General features: G+C 39.8%; 1 protein-coding gene across 2 annotated transcripts in view; it reads left to right on the top strand.

Annotated features, from left to right (window-relative positions):
• Positions 1-18478, top strand: part of INIP (INTS3 and NABP interacting protein) — a 29640-nt gene extending 11162 nt beyond the window's left edge. For both annotated transcript variants that reach the window (XM_024126212.2, XM_028493642.2), the window contains 3 exons: positions 13249-13351; positions 17062-17152; positions 18302-18478. In XM_024126212.2, coding sequence (XP_023981980.1) covers positions 13249-13351; positions 17062-17152; positions 18302-18397 — 290 coding nt within the window. In that variant the 3' untranslated portion in view covers positions 18398-18478. The remainder of the gene's footprint in view (positions 1-13248; positions 13352-17061; positions 17153-18301) is intronic.
• Positions 18479-18870: the final 392 nt, after the last annotated feature.

Below are 18870 nucleotides of genomic sequence, written 5' to 3' on the forward strand. Positions count from 1 at the left end.
TCTATGTATAGTATCATGTCATCTGCAAACAGTGACAGTTTTACTCTTCTTTTCCGATTTGGATTCCTTTTATTTCTTTTTCTTCTCTGAGTGCTGTGGCTAAAACTTCCAAAACTATGTTGAGTAATAGTGGTGAGAGTGGGCAACCTTGTCTTGTTCCCAATCTTAGAAGAAATGGTTTCAGTTTTTCACCATTGAGAATTATGTTGGCTGTGGGTTTGTCATATATGGCCTTTATTATGTTGAGGTTTTGGAGGGTTTTTATTGTAAATGGGTGTTGAATTTTGTTGAAACCTTTTTTCTGCATCTATTGAGATAATCATATGGTTTTTATTCTTCAGTTTGTTAATATGGTTTATCACAATGATTGATTTGCATATATTGAAGAATCCTTGCATTCCTGGGATAAATCCCACTTGATCATGGTGTATGATCCTTTTAATGTGCTGTTGGATTGTTTGCTTGTAGTTTGTTGAGGATTTTTGCATCTATGTTTATCAGTGATATTGGCCTGTAGTTGTCTTTTTTTGTGACATCGTTGCTGGTTTTGGTATCAGGGTGATGGTGGCCTCATAGAATGAGTTTGGGAGTGTTCCTCCCTCTGCTATATTTTGGAAGAATTTGAGAAGGATAGGTGTTAGCTCTTCTCTAAATGTTTGATAGAATTTGCCTGGGAAGCCCTCTAGTCCTGGGCTTTTGTTTGTTGGAAGATATTTTTTTTTCAATTTACTATTTTTGGCTGCATTGGGTCTTCGTTGCTGCGCATGGGCTCTCTCTAGTGGCAGCAAGTGGGGGCTACAGTTCATTGCAGTGCGTGGGCTTCTTAGTGCGGTGGCTTCTCTCGTTGTGGAGCAGGGCTTTAGGTGTGTGGACTCAGTAGTTGCAGCTTGAGGGCTCTAGAGCACAGGCTCAATAGTTGTGGTGCACTGGCTTAGTTGCTCTGTGGCATGTGAGATCTTCCCGGACCAGGGATCGAACCTGTGTATCCTGCATTGCCAGGAGGATTCTCAATCATTGTGCCACCAGGGAATTCCCTGTTGGAAGATTTTTAATCACAGTTTCAATTTCAGCGCCTGTGACTGGTCAGTTTATATTTTCTATTTCTTCCTGGTTCAGTCTCGGGAGGTTGTGTTTTTCTAAGAATTTGTTCAGGGCTTCCCTTGTGGCGCAGTGGTTGAGAATCCACCTGCTGATGCAGGGGACACGGGTTTGTGCTCCGGTCCGGGAAGATCCCACATGCCGCGGAGCGGCTGGGCCCGTGAGCCATGGCCACTGAGCCTGTGCATCCGGAGCCTGTGCTCCGCAATGGGAGAGGCCACAACGGCGAGAAGCCCGCGTACCACACACACAAAAAAAAGGATACAAAAAAAAGAATTTGTCCATTTCTTCCAGGTTGTCCATTTTATTGGCATATTGGCTTGTAGTAATCTCTCATGGCGAGAAGCCCGCGTACCACACACACAAAAAAAAAGGATACAAAAAAAAGAATTTGTCCATTTCTTCCAGGTTGTCCATTTTATTGGCATATTGGCTTGTAGTAATCTCTCATGATCCTTTGTATTTCAGGTTGTCCATTTTATTGGCATAGAGTTGCTTGTAGTAATCTCTCATGATCCTTTGTATTTCTGCACTGTCAGTTGTTACTTCTCCTTTTTCATTTCTAATCCTATTGATTTGAGTCTTCTCCCTTTTCTTCTTGATGAGTCTGGCTAATGGTGTATTAATTTTGTTTCTCTTCTCAAAGAACCAGCTTTTAGTTTTTTGATCTTTGCTATTTTTTCCTTCATTTCTTTTTCATTAATTTCTGATCTGATCTTTATGATTTCTTTCCTTCTGCTAACTTTGGGGTGTTTTTTTTTGTTGCTCTCTTTTCTCTAATTGCTTTAGGTGTAAGGTTAGGTTTCTTATTTGAGATGTTTCTTGTTTCTTGAGGTAGGATTGTATTGCTATAAACTTCCCTCTTAGAACTGCTTTTGCTGCATCCGTAGGTTTTGGGTCGTCGTGTATTCATTGTCATTTGTTTCTACGTATTTTTTGATTTCCTCTTTGATTTCATCAGTGATCTCTTGGTTATTTAGTAGTGTATTGTTTAGCCTCCATGTGTTTGTATTTTTTACAGACTTTTTTCCTGTAATTGATATCTAGTCCCATAGTGTTGTGGTCAGAAAAGATAACTTGATACAATTTTAATTTTCTTAAATTTACCAAGGCTTGATTTGTGACCCAAGATATGATCTATCCTGGAGAATGTTCCATGAGCACTTGAGAAGAAAGTGTATTCTGTTGTTTTTGGATGGAATGTCCTATAAATACCAATCAAGTCCATCTTGTTTAACGTATCATTTAAAGCTTGTGTTTCCTTATTTATTTTCATTTTGGATGATCTGTCCATTGGTGAAAGTGGGGTGTTAAAGTCCCCTACTATGATTGTGTTACTGTCAATTTCCCCTTTTATGGCTGTTAGTACATTTGCCTTATGCATTGAGGTGCTCCTATTTTGGGTGCATAAATATTTACAATTGTTATATCTTCTTCTTGGATTGATCCCTTGATCATTATGTGGTGTCCTTCTGTGTCTCTTGTAATAGTTTTATTTTAAAGTCTATTTTCTCTGATATGAGCATTGCTACTCCAGCTTTCTTTTGATTTCCATTTGCATGGAATATCTTTTTCCATCCCCACACTTTCAGTCTGTATGTGTCCCTAGGTCTGAAATGGGTCTCTTGTAGACAGCATATATATGGGTCTTGTTTTTGTATCCATTCAGCCAGTCTGTGTCTTTTGGTGGGAGCATTTAATCCATTTACATTTAAGGTAATTATCGATATGTATGGTCCTATTACCATTTACTGAATTGTTTCGGGTTGTTCTTGTAGGTCTTTTCCTTCTCTTGTGTTTCTTGCCTAGAGAAGTTCCTTTAGCATTTGTTGTAAAGCTGGTTTGGTGGTGCTGAACTCTCTCAGCTTTTGCTTGTCTGTAAAGGTTTTAATTTCTCCATCAAATCTGAATGAGATCCTTGCCGGGTAGAGTAATCTTGGTTGTAGGTTTTTTTCCTTCATCACTTTAAATATGTCCTGCAACTCCCTTCTGGCCTGTAGCATTTCTGCTGAAAGATCAGATGTTAACCTTATGGGGATTCCTTTGTGTGTTATTTGTTGTTTTTCCCTTGCTGCTTTTAATATGTTTTCGAAAGATCATCTCTTTACCTTATGGGGATTCCCTTGTATGTTATTTGTTGCTTTTCCCTTGCTGCTTTTAATATTTTTTCTTTGTATTTAATTTTTGACAGTTTGATTAATATGTACCTTGGCGTGTTTCTCCATTTATCCTCTCTGTGCTTCCTGGACTTGACTATTTCCTTTCCCATATTAGGGAAGTTTTCAGCTATAATCTCTTCCAATATTTTCTCAGTCCCTTTCTTTTTCTCTTCTTCTGGGACCCCTATAATTCGAATGTTGGTGCATTTAATGTTGTCCCAGAGGTCTCTGAGACTGTCCTCAGTTCTTTTCATTCTTTTTTCTTTATTCTGCTCTGCAGTAGTTATTTCCACTATTTTATCTTCCAGGCCACTTATCCGTCCTTCTGCCTCAGTTATTCTGCTACTGAGCCCATCTAGAGTATTTTTCATTTCATTTATTGTGTTGCTCATCGTTGCTTGCTTCCTCTTTATTTCTTCTAGGTCCTTGTTAACTGTTTCTTGCAATTTGTCTATTCTATTTCCAAGATTTTGAATCATCTTTACTATCATTATTCTGAATTCTTTTTCAGGTAGACTGCCTATTTCCTCTTCATTTGTTAGGTCTGGTGTGATTTTATCTTGCTCCTTCATCTGCTGTGTGTTTTTCTGTCTTCTCTGCTGTGTATTTCTCTGTCTTCTCATTTTGCTTAACTTACTGTGTTTGGGGTCTCCTTTTCTCAGGATGCAGGTTCCTAGTTCCCATTGTTTTTGCTGTCTGACCCCAGTGGGTGAGGTTGGTTCAGTGGGTTGTGTAGGCTTCCTGGTGGAGGGGACTGATGCCTGTGTTCTGGTGGATGAGGCTGGATCTTGTCTTTCTGGTGGGCAGGACCACGTCCGGTTGTGTGTTTTGGGGTGTCTGTGATCTTATTATGATTTTAGGCAGCCTCTCTGCTAATGGGTGGGGTTGTGTTCCCGTCTAGCTCGTTGTTTGGCATGGGATGTCCAGCACGAGAGCTTGCTGGTTGTTGAGTGGATCTGGGTCTTAGCACTGAGATGGAGATCTCTGGGAGAGCTCTCACCAACTGATACTATGTGGGGCCAGGAGGTCTCTGGTGGGCCAGTGTCCTGAACTCGGCTCTCCCACCTCAGAGGCTCAGGCCTGACACTTGGCCAGAGCAACAAGACCCTGTCAGCCACACAGCTCAGAAGAAAAGGGAGAAAAGAAAGAAAGAAAGAAAAAAAGATAATAAAATGAATAAAGTTACTAAAATAAAAAATAAAAAAAATTCTCAAAATATAAAAAAGTAATTAAAAAAAAAAGAGAGCAGCCAAACCAATAAATCCACCAGTGATAACAAATGCTAAAAACTATACTAAAAAAAACCAAAAACAGACAGAGAGAGCCCTAGGACAAATGGTAAAAGCAAACTTATACAGACAAAATCACACAAAGAAACATACACACTCACAAAAAGAGAAAAAGGAAAACATATATGTATAAAAAGAAAAAAAGGAAGAGAGCAACCAAATCAATAAACAAGTCTACCAATGATAATAAGCTCTAAATACTAAACTAAGATAAACATAAAACCAGAAACAAATTAGATGCAGAAAGCAAACCCCAAGTCTACAGTTGCTCCCAAAGTCCACCGCATGAATTTTGGGATGATTCCTTGCCTATTTAGGTATTCCACAGGTGCAGGGTACATCAAGTTGATTGTGGAGATTTAATCCGCTGCTCCTGAGGCTGCTGGGAGAGATTTTCCTTTCTCTTCTTTATTCGCACAGCTCCTGGGGTTCAGCTTTGGATTTGAACCCGCCTCTGCATGTAGGTCACCCTCTGGCATCTGTTCTTTGCTCATACAGGTGGGGGTTAAAGGAGCGGCTCATTAAGGGGCTCTAGCTCACTCAGGCCGGGGGGAGGGAGGGGTACGGATGCAGGGCGAGCCTGTGGTGGCAGAGGCCGGCGTGACGTTGCACCAGCCTGAGGCACGCCGTGTGTCCTCCTGGGGAAGTTGTCCCTGGATCACAGGACCCTGGCAGTGGCGGGCTGCACAGGCTCCCAGGAGGGGAGGTGTGGACAGGGATCTGTGCTTGCACACAGGCTTCTTGGTGGCTGCAGCAGCAGCCTTAGCGTCTCATGCCCGTCTCTGGGGTCCACACTGATAGCCGCGGCTCGCGCCCATCTCTGGAGCTCATTTAGATGGCGCTCTGAACACCCTCTCCTTGTGCACCCGGAAACAATGATCTCTTGCCTCTTAGGCAGTTCCAGACTTTTTCACGGACTCCCTCCCAGCTAGCTGTGGCGCACTAGCCCCCTTCAGGCTGTGTTCACACAGCCAACCTGTCCTCTCCCTGGGGATCTGACCTCCGAAGCCAGAGCCTCAGCTCCCAGCCCCCACCTGCCCTGGCGGGTGAGCAGACAAGCCTCTCGGGCTGGTGGGGGCTGGTCACCACTGATCCTCTGTGCGGGAATCTCTCCACTTTGCCCTCCACACCCCTGTGGCTGCGCTCTCCTCCGTGGCTCTGAAGCTTCTCCCACGCCCACCCCCTATTTCACCACTGATCCTCTGTGCGGGAATCTCTCCACTTTGCCCTCCACACCCCTGTGGCTGCGCTCTCCTCCGTGGCTCTGAAGCTTCTCCCACGCCCACCCCCTATTTCTGCCCGTGAAGGGGCTTCCTAGTGTTTGGAAACTTTTCCTCCTTCACAGCTCCCTCCCAGAGGTGCAGGTCCCATCCCTATTATTTTGCCTCTGTTTTTTCTTTTTTCTTTTGCCCTACCCAAGTATGTGGGGAGTTTCTTGCCTTTTGGGAAGTCTGAGTTCTTCTGCCAGGGTTCAGTAGGTGTTTTGTAGGAGTTGTTCCACATGTAGATGTATTTTTGATGTATTTGTGGGGAGGAAGGTGATCTCCACGTCTTACTCCTCCACCATCTTGAAGGTCCCCCTCCCACATGAGTCTTTAAAAGCAAAGAACTTTTTCCTTGCTGTGGTCAGAGAGAAATGACCACAGAAGGGTCAGAGACATGCAACGTTGTTGGCTTTTAAGTTGGAGAAAGGGGACCACAAGCCAGGGAACTCAGGCACATCTATAAGATGGAAAAGGGAAGGAAACAGATTCTTTCCTAGAGCCTCCAGAAAGGAAAGCATTACTTGATTTTAGCCCAGTGAGACTACTGACCTATAGAACTGTAAGATAATAGATCTGTGTTGTTTTAAGCCATTAAGTTTGTGGTAATTTGTTACAGCAGCAGTACAAATAATATACCATTGAACTATATGAGCCAAAAACCTCAGAACCATCCATGACACCTTCTTCCTCATTCTTGACTTCTTATTTATTCTATCACTGTCCTGTTGATTTAACTTCCTAAAAAGCTCTTGGGTCTGTTCATCTCTCTCTATTTCCCTGGCCACTGACAACTTCTGTCATCTCCAGCTTGTTCTACTGTAATAGTCTCTTTTTCTCTTGTCTAGTGTATTCTCAACCTTGTAGCTACAGTGATCTTTCTAAAGGGGGAAGCATTATTTTGTCCCCCACCCCTAATTAATCTAACATTTCAGCTCCAGCGTTACGTCCTGTAGGAGGCTTCTCTGACACTGCTCCCCCTACTCCCAGTCTAGGTCAAGTTGATTCAACATTGATTCCTGTTGGTGGGGATGTAAATTGATACAGCCACTGTGGAGAACAGTATGGAGGTTCCTTAAAAAACTATAAATAGAACTACCATATGACCCAGCAGTCCCACTACTGGGCATATACCCTGAGAGTCATACAGAGTGAAGTAAGTCAGAAAGAGAAAAACAAATACCGTATGCTAACGCATATATATGGAATCTAGAAAAATGGTACTGATGAACCTAGTGGCAGGGCAGGCATAAAGACACAGATGTAGAGATTGGACTTGAGGATGGGGGCGGAAGGGGAGCCTGGGACGAAGAGAGAGAATAGCATTAACGTATATACACTTCCAAATGTAAAATGGATAGCTAGTGGGAAGCAGCTGCATAGCACAGGGAGATCAGCTTGGTGCTTTGTGACCACCTAGAGGGGTGGGATAGGGAGGGTGGGAGGGAGGGAGACGCAAGAGGGAGGGCATATGGGGATATATGTATACATATAGCTGATTCACTTTGTTATACAGCAGAAACTAACACAACAGTATGAAGCAATTATATTCCAATAAAGATGTAAAAAAACAAAAACCTTGATTCCTACAATGATTGTTTTTAATGCTTATAGAATGTTATTTCTTTATTTCATACTACTCATCTTAGACTCTAATTATACATTCATTTGTGTAATTATTTGATAATCTCTGTCTTCACGGGAATGTTTAAGAACCATGAGAACTAGCATCAAATCAAGTGGTGGCTCATCATTGCATCCTTAGACTCTCCCTTAGTGCCTGTATGTATGTCATGGATACACAATAAATATATGTTGAATCAATAAATAACTTAAAACATGTTAAACTAATAGTGCCACAGTGACTTTCCTCCAATACTGAACAGCTGTCTCTTTTTTTATTTTTTTTTGCTGCCCCACAGGGCTTGTGGGATCTCAGTTACCCAATCAGGGATTGAACCTGGGCATGGCAGTGAAAGCCCAGAATCCTAACCACTAGTCCACCAGGGAACTCCCCCTAAACAGCTGTCTTAGGATGATAGTTCATTTACTGTATAGTTGTGAAGAGTATAGAGCTTGTAAGATAATCATTTGAAAGGATTTGAATATTTTAAAATATCTTTTAAAAAATTGTATGAAAGCAATATAACAAATGTAATTGGAAAGTAGATTATCCATAGCCCCACTAATCAAACAATAATATTCATTCTTTAGTTTTAGATTTTTTTCAATAAAAGGAATTCCTATTAGTCCTTGTTTAAGTGTCATAGAGCTATTCATGCAAAGTGAATATCAGCTGTTAGGTTTTAAATGCAATTTGCTGTAATGCTAGTTACTCCAGAATATTTTTAGTGACACAGAAATGTGTGGGAGTTAAGTGTTTCTATAAATGAATATGGAAATGAGAATATATATGATTGTGAATGGAGACAGAGTTATAGTTCTAAGTGGAACTTTTGGAGTGTGCTGCTTTATTCTAAGATAATTTTATTAGGAAAAAGTTTAGTTATAAAGGAATATTAAGTAATTCCTACTGTACATGAGATAATATATTTTAACACTCATGCTTTTAAGAATGTAAAAGTTACATGTAACTTTAAGATACATGTAAAATAATGTAAAAGTAAAATGTTGAATTATGGCGAGAGAGTTTGTGTTTAAAAAAACAATTTATGTAGTGATTAGAATAAAAGTTAAATTTTATATATTCATTCCTTAGAGTAAGTTTGTATTACAAACTCTGAAGGTGGGAGAATCTTGCTCTAGAATATTACACTTAACTACTTCACATAACCAAATTGACTACCTAGTTTTTTGCCTTATGTTTCAAATGTGAAATAAGCTATTATTATTACCTAACTGCTATCTGTTGACTTTTATATATTTCTATAATACAGTAAATGTTTATACAAAACTGACATGTAAATTTGTGTACTAGATTATTTTTGAACGCTTACGAGGGAAGCATAGGTTTCAGGGCATAAGACAAGCTCAGAAAGTAAAAGCCTAATAGACCTGACCATACCCTTTCCCTGTAAAATAGTTTTTGTGGCTCTCAGCTGCCTACATGTAGGCATTAAGTTCTTGAATGTTATTGCAGGAGATAACCTTGCCTGGTTAGACTGTGGAATAGGAGTTGAGAGGGGAAGATATTTTAGAGACATCAAGGATATAAAATTGATTGGACTAGGTGATTGGTTGGATGTGGGTAGGAAGAAGGAGGTATTATAAGGATAAAACTCAGGCTTCTGGGTGGGAGCGTGGGGCATTAAGTGAGATACAGAGAGAGGCATTATCCTTTACCAGGGAAGGAAGGCTATGAGCTACCCCTGTCTAATGACCGCTTATTTAACTATTTTAACAAGTTCTTTAATGTCTAAAGGGATTTTGTGCATGGAGAAAAATCCTCATCACTGCTCATAATTAATGCTCAGTTTTTAAACCTACTTATAAACTAAGTTCCAAAATAAAATGTTTTAAGCATTTAGAATTGATTACAAGCTTATTTAGTTAAATTCTCTTTAATAACAGTTTAAATTACAATTAATTTGACTTCTATAATACTTCACTTTATATAGTGATGGCAAAACTTACTATACTTAAAATTAAACCTATTTTAAAATACTAACCCATGGGTTTAATTAATTCATTTACTCTCTCTGTAGTACTTTGTTTTTTTAATCTTCCTTGGATTATAATAATCTTCCCAGATTCTTATTTCTGTACTTTCCCAGGATTTTAGTAATTTTTTTATACCTTCCTAGGGTTATGGTTGTCTTACCACTACCAAAACAAAACAAAATTTCAGATTAGTCAAGGTTTAGAGTTTGTTGATGGATTTGATTCTTAGGTAAATCACAAGATTTGCTTATGCCTTTGAAGATGATTTAAAAGTTGCATTGGTGTGCACTTGGTCACTTCTGTAACTAAACTTGCGAAGTTAATGAGATTTTTCTTTTTTTTTAACTCATGCCTTTTCTCATAGATTTTTAGTTTCTTGCAACCTGGGGTTGCTCCCTGAATGAAATACTCTTCTTCTTCTTCTTCTTCTTTTTTTTTTTTTAAATGTGATTAGTATTTTATAACCCATTGTTCTGTTGTCATTATGAATTGCTCTTTTCTGGTAGCATTCCTGCCAGGAATTATGGATGTTTCATCTCCCAAGAAATCAGGCATCAGGTCTGTACCATTAGCTCTCTTTAGGATATTCCACTAATTCATCCAGTTAGAGCTCAGGGTTTCTGCTTGGTCATTGTGTGTGACCATGGGTGCTCATCTACCACTGCGTTTCCTTTCAAATGGTGTGTGTGTGAGGACCTGCACTGATCTGACCCTCCTGTTCTTGGTATATAACTTGCTTTTTCTGGGACTATTTGGCTTATCCACAGTTCCCTATATCTACCCCTTCCTCCTGGAACTAAACAAAAAAGTAAACAGCTATGCCTTATAAACAGACATAAACTTAATAGGAGAAACAAAACATCTAAATGTTAACACTAACCTAATTATTAGCATAATGACTATTATTTTACCTTTCTTTACAATCTTTTTATATACTTTAACTTTTTTTTTTTTTTTGGCCGCACCACACGGCTTGTGAGATCTTAGCTCCCCGACCAGGGATTGAATCCGGCCCCTCGGCAGTGAAAGCGCAGAGTCCTAACCACTGGACTCCCAGGGAATTCCCTAACTTTCTTTTTTGTATCTTTTTATGAATTCATGGTTTATCATGGATTCAGTTTGTTCCATTTAGTTATAATTATTATTCTCTTTTTAATGTTCCAGTTGTTGCCTGGCCAACCTCAAGCTGGAAAGCATTCTTCACTTTACAAAGAACTCACTTCTGGATTCCTTTAAATAACACATTACAGTATACTTTTACTTCCATAATTATCTTACCTTAATTTGTATTACATTACTTTTAGGGAAGTTTCTATTATATAAAATCAATAATACCCATATTCTATACTTCCCATCTGATCCATATAATACTGACTGATTTGTTTATTTGGGTAACAGGCTCACCATGAATAGTAAAATAGATTGAGAATAACATAGCTCTCCTTAGTGGGCAAAGATCATGGACAAAGAAACTAGTGTATTAATATTAATTTAGAGCCTATAGTTACTAATTTTCACACTTAATTTCCATGGTAACAGGGAGTTCACTATAGCTACCTGTGCTCCGATCGTCAAACATGCATGAAATTTTTTTAAAGGAGGCTGTTACTGATCAAGCCAAGAAAGACATGTGGTTTTTTTTAAAGTTAGTGAATCATATGAAATTATTGTTTCTGTAGGTAGAAGATGGTGAAATATAGGCAATTTAATAAGTTTAACGTACCAGTGTGTCATATTTTTGTGAAGTGGGTTTTTGGCAATTGCTTTGATAAAAAACAAGTACTGTGTGGAACAGGGAGTGAGGATGGTAGTGTCTGAACTGATTCCCAGGTTTGCAAAGTTATACAGTGCCCAGGTACACAGACTGCATTAATGCTTATTTTAAAATGAAGTAAAATATTTTTCTTTCAATTTATGGGTATTATTTTTTTTAAAAACTACAAGATATTAGGACATCATACTTATTAGGTTGTTTGGACTTGACATTCTATATTACTTTGGTAATGGTGTTTCTTTAACAGTATTTCAACAAAGTTTCAATTATTTTTACACATGGCACCCTTTACCATAGCATTAGCACTCACAGGCATAAGTATCGTACATTCTTGGGAGTTCTGTATTAAATCCTTCCTTAGGTAAAAGACTTCTCCTGAGGCAGTCCTGTCTCTGAGGTTGGGTGGAGCAGGTAATGACATGTGGCATGTAAAGGCCTCGTAGAGTTTCTTCCCTGGAAGATTAACTAAGAGGTCGGCAGGAAGGAAGATTAGAATTAGGATTAGAATAGATGAAGAATCACCTGGAAGGCTTGCAAAATCATCTCCTCAGAAGTACCAGAATGTGTTAGTGTGAATTATCTGTTCCAGAAAGGAGTCTGCTATTACTAGAATTTGATGACAGGTTGATGGCATAAGCATGAGGGGGCAGAGAAGGAAAATGGAGATGATAAATTCCTAAGATGGCTGTGGCAGAGACAGGTTTTGCCCATTTCTGGCCTGGCCTGAGTCAGTTTACTGTTGCTAGATTTAAGAGCAGGTTTAGGGGTAAGTGCCGCAAGCCTCAGCTGCTTCTAGTTCAGCCCAATCTCAGTGTGAATCTCAGTGAATGCTCCTGTTCTTGTACATCCTGCACTGTCCCTGACCTAACTCCTCTCACCAGGAGAGGAGGAAATATGCATCCTACCACCCAATTCTCCTTTATGACCAATATAAAGTGCTTAAAACCCCTCATGTGAGTACCCTTAGGAGTGCTTACTTCTGCTCTGCATGAAAGCTCCCTCCTTCCCCATTCTTCATTCTTTCTTTTAGCACAGTGATGCTAACCCAGTGATTCTAGTCCCCTGGCCTTTTTTTGCCTCTGTAGTTTTTTTCCTAATCCTTTAACCTTTCCATTTGTTTTCTTCTAAATTAGGGATCAGAAACTTAAATGCCTACAGGTATAAACAAATCTGATAAGGACTGTAACAAGCTGGAGAGTGCCCAGCTAAAGGGGACAACTGTTTCTTTGTTCTACCTAATTGTTGCCATGGGGGCGTCCAGACCCCTATGCCAGACCTTGAGATGTTTCAAGAGAAGCAAGTAATCTGAGAATTTTGTATACAGTGTTTACATGTTGGCATTTAATTCAGATTTTAAAAACATAGTTGGATGCTGCTCCTGCGCCAGGACTTTGAACCTCTGCTCTAGATCTTATGTTAAAATTGGAGCTCAAAATTGAGCCAAGTATTCAGTATTTGATAAGGGACCTGTCTGTTTGTACCCTGTCAGTTATGCTCCATTTCTGTCTCAGAATTGCTTTCTAGTCAGTTGCAATTCTCTGACTTGTTCCTTGAAAGACTGTGTCATCTCTGAATGAAAGCAGTTGAGAAAAATACTGTTTTGACCAGAGTGTATCTAATGCTTTCCCCTCATGAAAGAGGCATTCACAGAGAGGCCTAAAACTGAGAACTAAGAAAATCTTCACTCCCAGAGATTCAGCAGGATAGAGATTGGTCCCTGTAGCATTTGGGGCTGCAGAGATTTTGTTATAAAACAAATGCTGTCACCCATACTTTGATGATTAAAATTCTTTAGAACTAAGTCTTAAAAAAGTCCTCAGTCAGTATTATCCTTTGCATTTATCTGCGTATTATCCTGTTAAAGTTGCTGGAAAATAGGCAGTAGGGAGATAGTAACCATCTAGGGAAACTGCTTACTAGAGGGTTCGTTATCATGTTAGAGAACAGAATTTTGCTCTCTGGGTTTCTAGGTAGCCTAGGTTTATAAAACAGCTCTAAAACATTTTATTTCTCTTTCTCCTCCCCAACACTCTCTCTTTTTTTAGGTTTTCAAAACAAAAATAGAGTTGCAATCTTGGCAGAACTGGACAAAGAAAAAAGAAAATTACTAATGCAGAACCAATCTTCAACAAATCATCCTGGAGCTAGGTATTGAAAAATAATGTGGTTTTTATATTCAGTGATATAAAAAATATCTTGGACAATATAACTGAAATTGGTTGGCAATGGTTTGTTTCTTTAACATTGGAATTTAACATGTTATGTTTTATTTCCTAGTTAGACTTGCAAAGTTAGATTATTTAATTGCTTAGATTTTAAATATTTTAATTCTAATCAGACTTAAAATTTCCCTACAGCCTACTTTCAAAAAAAGAAAAGAGTTTTGTGTAGTTTTTTTGTTACTGAAATTATTCTTAATGTCCCACTTTTTAAGTATTATGCAAAATAGGTAAAGTTGCAGTAGCTTAATGATCTTTATTGTATTCCGTTTCTGCCATCTTTAATCTCTTCCCTGACATCCATTATCCCATTCAACCACCACCCTAACTTTCCCCTCTCTTTTTTTTTAATCTGTTTCTGTTATGTTATTTGCTTGTTAGATTGATTTCTAGTAAAAGTATAATATATAATGTAGTATAAAATATTCTTGTTTCTTCAGGGGACTGTCCCTGGTGAATTCAGGGGACTCACGTGAAAGATAGAGCTAATTTATTTTTTTAGCTGTGCAGAGTCAGCCAGACCTCTTAAAGGAGCTGTCTGTACGTACTCATCTCTGCTTTCTCACTTATTTACTCCCCAACCCACTACAATCTGACTTCCACGCCTCCCCACCTCCAACCCAAAGAACAGGTTTGAGCCTAGGTCACTTGCAACCTCCTTGTGGCTAAATCTGGTGGACCAAAGTCCTTTTCTTGTTAGACTTCCTAGCATTATTTGATACCACTGATTGCTCCTTTTTTTTTTTTTTATTTGAAATGGAGTTGTGTTAGCTTCAGGTGTACTACACGGTGATTTGACATGAGCATACATTATGAAATGATCACCACAGTGCCTAGGAACCATTGTCTCCACACAAAATTAATACGGTATCATGAATCATATTCCTTGTGCCGTATATTACATTCCTGTGACTTCTTTATTTTCTCACTGAAGGTTTGTGCCTCTTAATCCCCTTCACCTATTTTGCCCACCCCCAACCTGCTCCCCTGTGTTAACCACCTGTTTGTTCTATCTATGAGTCTGTTTTCTTTTTTTTATTGGTTAATATATATTTTAAAATTTTTTATTGGAGTATAGTTGATTTACGATGTTGTGTTAGTTTCAGGTGTATATGAGTCTGTTTTCATTTTGTTTTGTGTGTTTTGTTTTTTAGATTCCATATATAAGTGAGATCATATGGTATTTGTTGTCATAAATGGCAAGATTTCTTTCTTTTTTTTAATGGCTGAGTGGTATTCCATTGTATACAGCACCCTCCTTAAAATACTCTCTTTCCTTGGCTTCCATTCATCCACTGTTATACTATCTTGGTTTCTTTTGCAGACATTTCTCCACTGCCTCTCTCTCTCTTTTTTTTAAAAATTAATTAATTAAATACTTTTTGGCTGCATTGGGTCTTTTTTGCGATGCGTGGGCTTCTCATTGCGGTAGCTTCTCGTTGCGGAGCACAGGCTCCAGGCGCACAGGCTTCAGTAGTTGTGTCACACAGGCTCTAGAGCGCAGGCTCAGTAGTTGTGGCTCGCGGGCTCTAGAGCGCAGGCTCAGTAGTTGTGGCACACAGGCTTAGTTGCTCCGGCTCAGTAGTTGTGGCTCGCGGGCTCTAGAGCGCAGGCTCAGTAGTTGTGGCTCGCGGGCTCTAGAGCGCAGGCTCAGTAGTTGTGGCTCGCGGGCTCTAGAGCGCAGGCTCAGTAGTTGTGGCTCGCGGGCTCTAGAGCGCAGGCTCAGTAGTTGTGGCTCGCGGGCTCTAGAGCGCAGGCTCAGTAGTTGTGGCTCGCGGGCTCTAGAGCGCAGGCTCAGTAGTTGTGGCTCGCGGGCTCTAGAGCGCAGGCTCAGTAGTTGTGGCTCGCGGGCTCTAGAGCGCAGGCTCAGTAGTTGTGGCACACAGGCTTAGTTGCTCCGCAGCATGTGGGATCTTCCTGGACCAGGGCTTGAACCCATGTCCCCTGCATTGGCAGGCAGCTTCTTAACCACTGCGCCACCAGGGAAGTCCCACTTCCTGTCTCTTGAATGTTGATATTCCTCAGAGTTCTGTTCTAGATCCAGTCTCCCAGTCTATGTCTTTTCACTGGACAGTTGCATTCACTTTCACAGCCTGTAATTTATGTGCTGATAACTTTCATACATTTGCATCTCCAGCCTCATCCTCTGTCTCAAGCACCAGACTGCCTCCTGGACATCTGCACTTTGATGTCTTCCAGGCATTTCAAACTGAGAATGTCCCACACCGAACTCATCTTCCCTCCCTCTCTACCTACTTAATATTGTTGGCTTGCTTGTCTCCATGAGTGGTACAGATCTACTAGTAATCAGAGTCAGAAATGTGAACTTTAATTGTTTATTATTCCCTTTTACTTCCATCTCTAAACATTTATCATTCTCTTACGTTAATATTTTGAAATGTGTCTCAAACTTGTCCATTTTTCTTTATCGCAACTGATGCTGCCCTGGTCCTGGCCACTCTCATTTTTTTGCCTCAGTTACTACCTCCTGAATTTCCCACAGTCTTAAGTTCTCTTGAATACATTTATCAGTTGTGTCAGTTAGGATGTTTTAATCTGGAAGTAACAGAAAACCAAAAAGTTGGCATAAAAGTTAGGATATAGGTTAACCAGAAGCGTGAAGATAAGGTGATTCCAGAATGGCTTACTGCAGTGGCACACCAGTGTCAGCACTGACCCAGCTTCCTTTCTTCTCTCCTTTCTGCCCTTCTCCATGGGTCAGCACCTCCTTACTGGTCAAGACATGACTGCAGTAGCCTAGGCATCACTGTACACTGAGCCCCCGTAGAGGCAAAAGCCAGAAAGTTTCCTCTCCTGTGTCCATTTTGTAAGAGTGAGGAAAACGTTCTCAAAGCCTTCAAGCAGACTACCTGTGAAGTCTAGCTGCCCAGAATTGTGAACCTTTCTCTTGCCTAAACAGGAAACCAGCAAGGGTAATGGTATTGTCTTATACCAATCAAAGTTCACCCCCTGGGGGATAACCTGGCCCACCGTGAAGAATGGGACCAACGATAATTGAGCTAAGTGTGGGTTCCATTAGCGAGGAAGAAGGGAGGGCAACAGTTGTTGGGGAGATGACCAGCACTGTCTGCCACAGTGGCGGTCTTTCTGAACCATAGTGTGATAATTCTGATCAAGTCACTCTTCTGCTTATAACACTCTTTGGGAGTCTCCCTTCACTGTTAGGGTAAGGTCTTCATTTCTTAATTTATTTCACAAGGCTCTACATATCCCGTCACCTGCCTTCCTCTCTAGCCTCATTTTTTGCCTACCCATTTCTCCCCTCCCGAGCCCTGACCTTCAGTCCTACCTTTGCATGTTCTATCTTCTGCTTGAAACATTCAACGCTTTAGTTTTCATCATAAATGTAACTTTATGATAGACCAGAGTACCTCAAATCTGTTTGAAAGCAGAGGACCATAAATCATCAATAAAAAGGAGATAATCTGAAGCCCTAGTAAATAATACAGGCTTTCTTCATATAAATTAATGTAGACAGTGGGAGAAGGAAAAAAGACTTATTCAGGAAGTTCCTTTTTCTTTCTTTTTTGTCATCCCTATTTAGAATATCTAATGAAAAATGTGATTCAGAAGTAAGGGAGTCTCTAAACAGTCAAGTAACTAAGCTTCCCATTTTAGCATTGCGCTCTCGAGACCCTCTCTTAACAAGGACTTCCGGGACCACGCTGAGCAGCAGCACATTGCAGCCCAGCAGAAGGCGGCTTTGCAGGTGAGGAATGTGTGGCTGACATTCTTGTCTCACTGGAGATTTCCTGGGGCTTGGAAACCAGCACTATTCTTATTTTGTATTTCGGTGGAGCAATATCAATAAAAACGTTCCACACGTAATTGCAGTTGTTTGCTGACGTTCGGTCACGCCCAGAGGATTTGAAGGACCAGATACGGCAGTAATGAAAGTATCTTTCATGGTGTTGACGTGGTCATGATTGATTCTGTGCCACACCTGGCAAGGGACTGCTGCACACTGAAGAGTTTAGGGTATTTGTATGGACAGAATGATGATCTTGAAAAGCTGAACTGGCTAGTTTAATAGTACACATCTATTTTTTCAAATTTGTCGTGCCCTTATGTCCTTTGATAGTCTTACCGGTTTATTATTGTCGTTTGGATTCTTTTTTTAATGGTCAGCATGTCTGTTGTGCAGGAAATGTTTAAAGACTACAGGAGTGTGATAATCGATCAGTTAAAAAAATTGTTCTTATTATGATAAACAATTTTAGTATTTCATTGATCTTGAATAATTTAACTAAGATTCCTAGAAACCTTGCACTAGACATCGTTACCTATGCTTTTAAACCTTAGAATCTCAGAATTGGAAGGGATATTAAAGATCATCTCACTTTAGACAACCTATGAACAGTCCTTTGTTTAGTGACAAGGGAAGTCACTGGTGGTTTTCTGTTATTTATATGCCAACATTCTCTACAAAATGTTGGTATCTTAATCACCAGTAATCAGCTGTCTTTCCCCCCTCTCCTTCCAACTACTGCCCTTCTTTCTCACTCTCCTGCTTTACTGACCAAGAGCAGAGTACTTTGGGACCTTTGTTGCTAGTTTTTCCTCCCCACCCCAAGGAACAAAGTAATTCATGTCTTCAACTCAATTATTGACCGAAGAGAATCACAGGGGAGAGAGTGGGGATGATAAATTAGTACCTGGTGCAAATTGTTAATATGAATTCTTTATTATTGTCCATCTCCTGTGTATTTAAACAAAATTAGCAGCATAAGAACTGATTTTTAAAACAAATTTGGTCTCAAGCACTCAGAAAGGATAAGTAATTTTAATGCCTTGGTTGAAGAATTGTGACTCTTAATAGCTGAATTGCCTTTTTTTTCTTTTTTTAACTCTTTCCCAGCATGCACATGCACATTCATCTGGATACTTCATAACTCAAGATTCTGCATTTGGGAATCTTATTCTTCCTGTTTTACCTCGCCTTGACCCAGAATGAAGACAATATTTGTAACAAAAGTAACTTTGTAATATCAAATGCCAAAGCTACTATCAGTCAGTGCTATACAAACTGTGACTTGCCGAATTTTGGTGAACTTTTACATATTTTGTTTCTTTAAAAGAAAGATATGTGTAAGTGAAAGCAAAAAAGAAGGGTGACCAGGATGATGAAAGCTCTGGAAGCTGTATTATCTGAGGAACTGATTATGCTACCCGTGACTGTAACTTTTGTGTAATGCAGTTTGATTTTTAATTCTGAGTCAGACTCTGAATTGGATGTGGTCATATAAACCCACCCCACCACCAGCTAGTTGGACTGAGTATATTATGTCTACAGTAGACTTTCAAGAACCATTCAAAGTACTTAACTATAAACAAATGAGGGTGCTTTTTAAAAATGTGAACCAATAGGCTTAAATAAGTTACATTCACATTTGCTGTTTATAGAATTGATATCAGTGTACCTTTTGA

This window comes from Physeter macrocephalus, chromosome 9 (genome assembly GCF_002837175.3).
Source record: "Physeter macrocephalus isolate SW-GA chromosome 9, ASM283717v5, whole genome shotgun sequence".
NCBI lineage: Eukaryota > Metazoa > Chordata > Mammalia > Artiodactyla > Physeteridae > Physeter > Physeter macrocephalus.